The sequence below is a fragment of the Barbatula barbatula genome (genome assembly GCF_947034865.1).
Source record: "Barbatula barbatula genome assembly, chromosome: 2".
Taxonomy (NCBI): domain Eukaryota; kingdom Metazoa; phylum Chordata; class Actinopteri; order Cypriniformes; family Nemacheilidae; genus Barbatula; species Barbatula barbatula.
In genome coordinates this window covers 22159461-22168878 of record NC_136767.1, presented here as the reverse complement: position 1 = coordinate 22168878, position 9418 = coordinate 22159461, and the positions used below count along the sequence as shown (strand labels likewise).

At 39.2% G+C, this 9418-nt stretch overlaps 1 protein-coding gene across 2 annotated transcripts; it reads right to left on the bottom strand.

The window, feature by feature from the left end:
* Window positions 1–1268: 1268 nt before the first annotated feature.
* ewsr1b (EWS RNA-binding protein 1b) lies at window positions 1269–9304 on the bottom strand. Of its 2 annotated transcripts, none has more exons than XM_079450861.1 (16): window positions 9163–9304; window positions 8350–8386; window positions 8191–8242; window positions 7896–8064; window positions 7450–7633; window positions 6941–7197; window positions 6712–6859; window positions 4470–4507; window positions 4037–4069; window positions 3825–3931; window positions 3602–3731; window positions 3320–3433; window positions 2185–2314; window positions 2006–2103; window positions 1714–1918; window positions 1269–1584 (listed from the first exon to the last, which is right to left on the bottom strand). In XM_079450861.1, the coding sequence occupies exons 1-16, from the start codon at window positions 9176–9178 to the stop codon at window positions 1548–1550; spliced, it is 1755 nt and encodes a 584-aa protein (XP_079306987.1). In that variant the 5' UTR covers window positions 9179–9304; the 3' UTR covers window positions 1269–1547. The 2 variants fall into 2 exon arrangements, with proteins under 2 accessions (XP_079306987.1, XP_079306988.1); XM_079450862.1 differs by having other exon boundaries at window positions 7896–8061; window positions 9163–9205.
* Between the last annotated feature and the right edge of the window lie 114 nt (window positions 9305–9418).

Sequence of the window (9418 nt, the reverse complement as noted above, 5' to 3'; positions counted from 1 at the left end):
GTTTTAAATCACTCCCACTTTCCACTAAATATAAAAGCAGGCCAACTGTGATGGCTTTCTTGGATTGTGACGTTTTGATTACATGGACCCATGACCTCTTTCTTTTGTTTTTAGCCAACAACATTAGCTTCTACTAAGAACATAAATGGGAATGGAATCTTTCCCTTCCTTTCTTTGCTTCCTGCTAGTGTTGTTTAATGTTGGGCAGCATGCTCCGTCAATAGCTTAACCCAGACCACTGCAGTGTGAGATTATTTCGACAGCAGCTGAGCTGCCAAAGGGAGGCCCTTGTTTTCATTTGAAAAGAGTCGGTTGTTTCTTTAAGAGAGCTAGACAGAGGGGAGGACACACAGCAAGTGAAGGAATGAGATCACTCTTCAAGGGTTGGATGAATCAGCTCTTCGGAAAAAACGCACACAAACGGTTCGTTTTACAGTTCCACAGCAAGTGAAGGTTTGGCACTAAAATGTCCATTAAAAAGTTAAGAGGCCTCAGTCATCATTTTACCATTCTCTAAGATGAAAGGTTTTATGATTTTGAATTACCAGGCTCCCACCTTTGCTTGATTTAATTTCTCAACAGCGAAAACCAATAAACTTCATGTATATGGTTCAATTCGATTTGGATAGAAAGTCAGAAGTGATTTTGAAGAAAATCTCCAAAGCAGGTACAAGTCTCATCCTGTCAGTTCTTGCTAACAGCTCAATTAACTACAATAACTATCTTTCTGTAAATAAGCCAGATGCAATACAATTTTGAAAACGGACCCACACTTTGAACAAGATCAACCCAATTTAACGCCCCTCACACACACACACAGCAGGACATCATTGATCTATGCAGATTTTGATTGTCTGACTAGGTTCAGTTTGTTAATATACTAAAGGCCATTCATTAAAGATGAACATATACATTTTGGTAAACCGAAATCATGCTCAGAGTGAGTTCAGAGGCTTTGTCATGCTGAGATCACAGCTGGCAACAAAAGCCAACTCCGTTCTTTCATGCACATGGCAAACATCTCATGCAAAAGAAAACCTAAAGGCCAAAGTTTGAATTGCACCTATTCATTCAATTGTTTGTAACATGAAGTGTTAATTAGATTGGGAGATGACTTTTAACATAATTGTAAAACATCTTTATGTGTAACCACAGATGGCCAAATGAGGCAACTAATCCCTGTAAATTATATGAAGAGAAATGATTAGTGATTGCATGTATAAATCTTTGTTAAAGATACATCCAGAGTAAACAACTGGAGGCAGGAGTTCATTTTTCTTATTATCTTTTTAATAAAAATTGTTCAAATATAAGGTTACATTATAAAGAGACAGATAAGACAGACTCCCAAAAATGGTGAGCTGGGGCACTATAAAGAAAAAAGCATACAAAATTAACCAAAAGATTAACTAAAATCGAAATGTGCTACTAAACTTAAAACCACAAAAGCAAGCAAAGAAAACGAGACCATTCATAAATATGGAATCATAAATAAAAGGACTTTAAAATTCCTCTATTTTATGTAAATCTGTGCTTGATGCAGTAACTCAGTAGGGTCTGTCTCTACGCTCCTGACGTTGATCCCTAAAGGAAAGAAAACGGCACATTAATAAAATTACTTTGATGCACATTAAGCTCATCCACACTGGCGCTTCCATAGATACAATCATTCAACCGGTTCAGACTATTATACTCACAGTAAGTGAGGCTCACCTCATATCCATCTTGCCTGGTGGTCCCATGCCCCTCCTACCCCCTCTATCCATGGGACCACCCCTGCTGCCTCTGAAACCACCTCTATCCATTCCACCTCGGCCCCCTCTGAAGCCCCCACGATCTACCCAGCCTCCACGCATGCCACCAGGACCGCCACGATCCATTCCTCTACCTCCTCTCATACCACCCCTGCCACGCTCACCTTCAGGATGCAAAACAACAGAAAATTAAAACAAAATAGGAATAGATCACAACGACCAATGAAGGAAGCCTTTTTATCTGTGTGTACCTCCATGAGGGAATGGTGGAGACTCAAGTCCTTCAGGTTTTGGCGCTTTACACTGGTTACACTCCATTCTCCAGGAGAAGTTCTGATTTCCACATCCACTGCAGTGATACAGTAGTTTAAACCATCAAAACAAAAAAGAAGTTACATCAAAACAAATAGTAAATGTAAACATCACTAACGGGTTGGGACAATCCCAGTCTCCAGCTCTTTTTTGCACATTGCCTGGTTGAGGACCACCCCAGCCCATTCCACCACGAGGGCCGCCACGAGGGGGGAAACCACCACGATCTCCACCTCTACCCATCATTCCTTAATAAAAACAAATCAAAAGAAAATGTTAAAGAGACTTTGTATTCCATTACTGCTTTGTGGCTAGGGCCGAATCTCTATTCTGATGTTCCGATTCACAAGCTCTCGATTCGATTCTCAATTTAAGTCAATTATGAATTTAATACAAATCCTATAGAGTTTGTCAATCGACATCACTGCGCGTTGCATGCTGGGGCGGCGGCGCATTCTTCGAACTACAGCTCTCAACTTGCGTTTGCGTGTAGTGGTGTAAAGAGAATTAAGAGTGGTGGAAAATATGAATAAAGTCAAACGGGACGACATTGAACTGAACTCCCTAGCAGAAAAGAGCCACTACCACATACAAATATGGCCACAACACCCAGCATGCAACACGGCGTGATGTCAATAGATATTTCTTAAAGAATATCAGATTACAATGGTGATTAAAAAAATGAAATGAAGAGCCACAAACCTATATATTACACTTTAAACGCACTTGGGTATATTGAAACGGAACAGGTTATTTTACATTTAAGATACAGTATAACAAACAAAATTAGCTCTAAAGAGGGGCTCTTAACCGCTTCACAAACATGAATCTGCTATGTTAATTAAGCAATGAATTAATGATATGCTCCCCAAGTCCATATTGTAATGTCCACCCTTTGTAAAAGGGATTCCTTTTATTTGCTGTGGATAGTAACAGCAATGACATTCAGGTTAATGAATGTAAGGGGAAAAAAAAAAATATATATATATATTCACACTTGAGAATCGATATTGAATGGACCTTTTTTTAAAAAACTTTTTTATACTTTTTGCTCAGCCCTATCTGTGGCACCATATGCAGTTTTTTTATATACTTTAAGTGAATTTAAATAGAATTTAGAAAAATTAATTTTGTATCACATATCGAATTGTTAAGCATGCCAGCACACATCTTACAGTGTACACATCGCACAGTATAGCAAAAGGTTGGATAACTGTAACAAACAAAAGATCAAATAAAATCAAGAAACATACCTCCACGGTCCATCCCAGGACCACCTCTCATTGGCATTCCTCCTCTCATACCTGTCATGCCAGGCTTTCTGCGAGCCATAGCCACCTTTATCTTCTGGGTCTGAAACTCTTTACCTGTGATAAGGACAGCAAAACAATTGGTTATAGAAAAGGAGGTATAAACAGAGTCTTGGAGAAAATTTAAGACTAATGACTTCAAAATAAACAGCATTTTCAGATGAATCTGAAAGCATGAACTGTACATGTTTCCATGACAAAAGGGTAGTAATGATAACAACAAACCATCAAAGTGCTCAACAGCAGCTTTGGCACATGAAGGCTCCTCATAGGACAACGTGGCATCTCCCTTTGGCTTGCCAGAGTCTTTATCTGTGTAGATGTTTATAGCCGGCTGGTTTAAACGCCGGTTTATCTACCAGAGAAAAATAAATGTTGCAGTTCTTCAGAAACAACCCTTGTCCACGAAGACACTTCAACAGTATATAGAGTCATATCAGTTCCTCACCCGTATGGTTCCACAGTGCTTGAAAAAGTCAGCCATCTCTGGTAGTGTGGCATTTTCAGTGAGGCCTGTGATATAAATGGTGCTGTTCTCAGAATCGTCCTGTCCTCCTGTGGGTTTTTAGTAGAGAATCTGATTAAAAACAATCCTGACCAGTAATTAACTGCATTTGGGTAAGAGACTATGTATTCGTTACAAAGATTCACAGAACATACCCATGTCTCGATGCATTCCACCCCTCATGCCTCCTAGGTATCCACGTACCGCAGAGGAAAAGAGAAAAGAAACAAAAAAACATTAATGCATCAATGAAGAAAAACCTGAAAACCTGCAAAGACAAACAATGTATGCCAGCAGTATTGGTAAATACATTCCCTGAGAAAAACAAAAAATGTTCAGGACTGCACTCAACGGAGATAAATTGAGAATGACTCTGAAATTGATGCTTGTCAAAAGACGTCTGGCTCAAATGATCCAAATTTGATTCAATTCAAATATTTAAATACAGACACAGAACCATAAGGAAACTCACAATTTTTCTGGAAAAAAGTGGCACATCAATGGAAACTCTTAAGGATTCATAGGCGTGAATGCCCTCTATATTAACTCAGGAGTGGACTAACCAATGGAATACTCTTAGGAACTTACCACCAGGCTTATTGAAGCCCCCTCTGTCTCCAGCGATGCTAAACATGAAGATATGAAGGCGATAATCCTTTTAGTCTTCAACCAAAGCACTTGAGTAGCAAATGAACATAACCTCCCTCTCTCTCTTTAAAATTCCCCTTTGTGATATTGTACAGTGAGCACTTTAGTAACTAAGGGGGGAGCTTCTTAACTTCTGACATTTGAAATAGTATTTAATGGTAACAAATACCCCAAAAATACCAGAGAAATACAATGTCCGTTTGTAAATTGTAAGAATTAATGGGTTTTTGTTAAATATAAACAAAGGAATGCTGGAAAATTTTAAACTTAACACTGTTAGTTCTTAAAATCCCTTTAGCCAATTCACAAAAACATTTATTTCGTTTCAACCCAAATAAAAAAAATTATGGAGCACTGAACAGTTCATTTAACATGATAGAAAAGGGAAGCGTTTACAAAGGGAATTAAACCAAAACTCAATTAACAGTCCCACTGATAAAATGATTCAAACTTTAGCTAAATAAAGAACATCTAAACCCAGCAAGTTCACTTTGGTTCACTGTCTCCTTTGAAATGGAAAAAAGTACTTCAAGAATAAGTACTGCTGTTCTTATATGGATCTCTGACACCTGTAGCGTATAAACGTGACAAAGAATGTTAAAACAAGACCTCAGAAATGAGAAAACAAAACAGTTCATAATGCAAAAATATTTTAGTACATGAAAATGTAGAAATGTAAAAATGCATTAACATGCTTACTGTCCTTCGGCACCTGTTTGGAATAAAAATTAGCAAATGCTTTCCTTCAGGTTGAGAGTCAGAGATGCCTTACTAGTCTTAGTTGTTTAGAAATGTTCTATATATTTAGAGTTCACGTTTCTTTAATAATTATTCACCAAATCTCAAACAATTTGACTAAAGAAAATTTTTGTGTGGTATGATATTTTTGCTTGAACTTCGCTTAACTCATTTTGAAACCTATTTTATTACACAATGGATTCACTCATAATTTGAAACCCATTACTTGGCCTGAACGGAAGCAGGTTAGCATAAATGAGCCCTCAAAAGAAGTGATCACCTTTTTGAGCTAGTTTATTTTTTTAATAATTAGTGGAGGTAGATTTATTTACCATTTTTAAACTGCTACTGGCAAATTTTGCCCTACAAACTGTGAAAAAAATAAATTCATATTAAAGCTAAAAAGGTTAAGTCAGCAGTGATCGCTTCTCTTTTCATTCGTTCTAGTCATATCAACCACATAGATCATCAGATTTCCTCCACTTTTTATGCTCACTTCAGACAAAAACAGCCATGTTTATGACATTACTCTAGGAGACAGGTGCAATAAGCTATGAAAGCTTGAAAACGATTTAGAGGCTTTAGAAATCGAACCTCGACTGCAGTTATCATGCGCGATGATGTGGGACGCGCAGAAGTGGAGGTCTGATTAGATGATTTGCCAAAACAACAGTGTTATCGATCTTTATGTCACAGTCTCCGATTTGTGCATGTCATGTTTGTTATAGACTTCAAAGCTGACCCCAGCTTATGAACTTACTCTCCACCCTGCAGACTATACTTGCTTGCTTGTTTATGTCCAAAGTGATGTCGCAACTGAGCAACCCCATTCCAAGACCCGCCCCATTTTACTTCTGATTGGCAAGTAATGTTGTTTGGTTGAGTGATAGCTGTGTTCCTCTCATACCATTGGGAAACGAACTAATGAACTTGAAATGAAATCAAGAAGCTTTTTTAAATGTAATCTTTTTAAGGTAACATTTGTAAAACTCAACGGTGTGCCACCATCTGCCCTTAAAAATGCTATATTTAACCACACATTACTTATTTTAAAACCTCCACCAAAAAGTGCAATAACTGTGCGATTTTCTTTTTCTCAAAACAAAATGCTGAAAACCCAAAGTTCCCAAGTGCTTATATTGTACACGCAAATGGAGTATACAAAAGCCCAAAAGTAAACTGTGAGCTTCATGGAAAAAAAAACAGATCGCCGTTTTAGAATAATCATGTCCCTCAACATAACTGTCACACTATTGTAAAATGGACCAATCAGGAGACCGAAAAAAACCCCAGGTTGTATCTCTGCAACAGAGATAAAACTACACAAGAAACTTTCCTTCTCTTTAAACTATAGCGCTTACAAACTCCTGTTTGACTGGTGAGTGTTTCCATACTGTGGAAAATAAGAGACATTGTTAATGAAATCATGAAAACAGGAGCTTACCCCATTCCGCCGCGGCCCATCCCTCCACGGCCACGAGGGCCTCCACGATCGTAACCACCTCTGCCTCTCTCTGATGTTCCAGAGTATCCACCTCGCTGAGGCTGTGACCCAGGGTATCCTCCACCTACACCACCCTGACTGTAACTGTCTAAAGAACAAACAAACTTGCAAATTCAAAATCCTTGTAAAAAACTGCAATCAGAGCAGCAATAGATAGGTGCACCCTTACTGTAGTGACTTGACTGGTTGTAATCACTCTGTGGTGCACCCTGCTGGCCGTACTGAGACTGCCCGTATGAGCCGTTTCCTTGGGGAGGGTAGGCAGCAGGTGGGCCTTGCTGATGTTGCTGAGGTGGCTGCCCATAGGTACTCTGCTGCTGTCCATAACCAGGCTGCTGAGCCTGGTACCCACTCTGAGACTGAGAGTAACCTCCAGGCTGGGAGTATGCACCCTGGCTATAGGAAGTCTGGCTGCTTGCACTATAACTGCAAGAAAGAAATACCAGAGGCACCTTAGGGGCAGAGTTTGCATGTGATAAACAGATTGACAGATGACATGGCAGATCAATCTCATGGTACGTTATTTTGCACATTAAACAGCAACTTAGATTTTCACAGGGTGTATAAAACAGCACTGACATTTAGAAAGCATGAGAAAAGATCAGCATATGGAGATACTGTGGGAGGCTCTATAACAGCATCCTGTTGATATCCTTATTTAGGACACCGGCCAGTTACCTCTGAGGAGTAGAGGCGGCAGCCTGCTGATTATAGCCAGAATAGGCTGGTTGGGTGGAGTATCCAGGCTGGGAGCCATAGGAGGCCTGTGCAGCAGGGGCTGCGGTGGAGTTGGTGTAGCTGCTGGCCGCATAAGTCTGTGCAGTCTGATTATATGCACCTGACTGTGGTGTTCCATATGCAGCTGCGAGAAATAATAAATTACATTAGTGATCAGATTTATTTTTTACGTGCACTTGACAAATCACAGAATGGAGTATTTTTTTTTTAAATGGTTCAACTACACACAATGTTCAAAATACCATTTGTTGATGATATACAATACTATGCCCAGAAACAGAAAACAACCGAGTGTGGAAATTCTGCTGAATGTATCCATACTACAGTGAGGGACAACAATGTACTTATAGATTATTTTTAAATATGTGAAATGTTCTGCTTCAGACCTGGTGCAGTAGTTGTTGCTGCTGCTGCTGCAGCCGCCGCCGCCTGTCCATAGGAGGATCCATACTGCTGTTGTGCATATCCTGCAGCAGAGGGCGCTGCTTGACTGTACGTGGACTCGGGTGCTGCAGCTGGTTGAGCGTAACTGTAATCCTGCTGAGCATATCCCTGCTGTAAACAAAAAACTGATTTAAATCTGTGATGAAGTATTTAATCTTTAACAGCATAACACATTCCGTTTTGACGTTGACATCCTAAAGCTAAACAATATCACGAATGCTTAAGAATAATGCTTACCTGGGCTGTCTGCCCATAGCCCTGAGATGGAGGGGCAGTATACGATCCATATCTGTAAAACACAAACATGTGGTTAATGTACAATATAACGTATACTTATATACAGACCGTATATAAGAGTTCTTTATACGACCGTAAATTAAGAATTAAAGAACTTACGACTGCTGTGCACCAGCCTGGTTGTAGCTGCTATAATCTGGAGGTTGGAATGAAACACTAGTGTTACACATCACAATAACAGTCGAACAAACATTTTAAGCAAATAACGCTGCTGCATAAAACGTGACAATTCTCAGTTTATTAAAGCCAGTCTTATCACTGGAACAAGGTTATAATCTTCATAAATGGTTGCCTAAAGTGAGACAACCATCCACAGGAATCAACACACGATTAGGTTTAGCAATTAGCACACGTGCGGTTACTAAAGAAAAATACGAGCACCTAAGTATTCATTTTTATTATTTAAACGGATATCAAAAAGAAAACAAGATTAAGGAACAGGCGGGAAAACAGATTTGATATTAATAAATAACATTACTAAGTAACGCCAAACGTAACACACAAAGGGTATCAAAATGTTGTTTGCTGCTGGCTGGTTGCGCTAAATCCCGCTGTTTTTAACCACGCCTGCTGCCTCCAGCCGTTTAAACTTTTAAAAACTATCGAAACCACGAGCTGTACCTTAACGCACTTACAGAATATAATTGACTGTTTCTTGGGTGATGTTTTAATTGTATTTTGGTTTAAGCGGTTATAATGCGAACTAAGTTTAAACCCGTTTCAGTCGAGGATCCAAACGACCACTTTGCCCTATAAGAACTCGAGGCCGCGTGGTTGAGCAATCTTTGCTATTTCAAAAGCTCCCTGGTGAAATTGGCCTTATTTGCCACTCATTTAAGATTCTCCAGAGTTCTCGGAGTTGAAATTGCTTTAAAAGAGTAAAATAAAAACAAGAAAACAGAAAATACTTACTGGAGACTGACGCCATTTTCCGTTGTGGACCAGTAGACGGTGTGATGTGAGCATGCGCGATGTACGCAAGAATGAAAGCTACGAAGAACGTACCATTCAACCGATGGCAGAGGGGTGGAACAAATTAACGGCAAGTCAGACTGCTTTTTCACTGTTTACACCTAATATGTTTAATGACCTAACCGATTAACATCAAAGTATATAATTACTAAGTAATTATTGTTTTAATAAATTCAAATTAATCACCTTTAAAAAA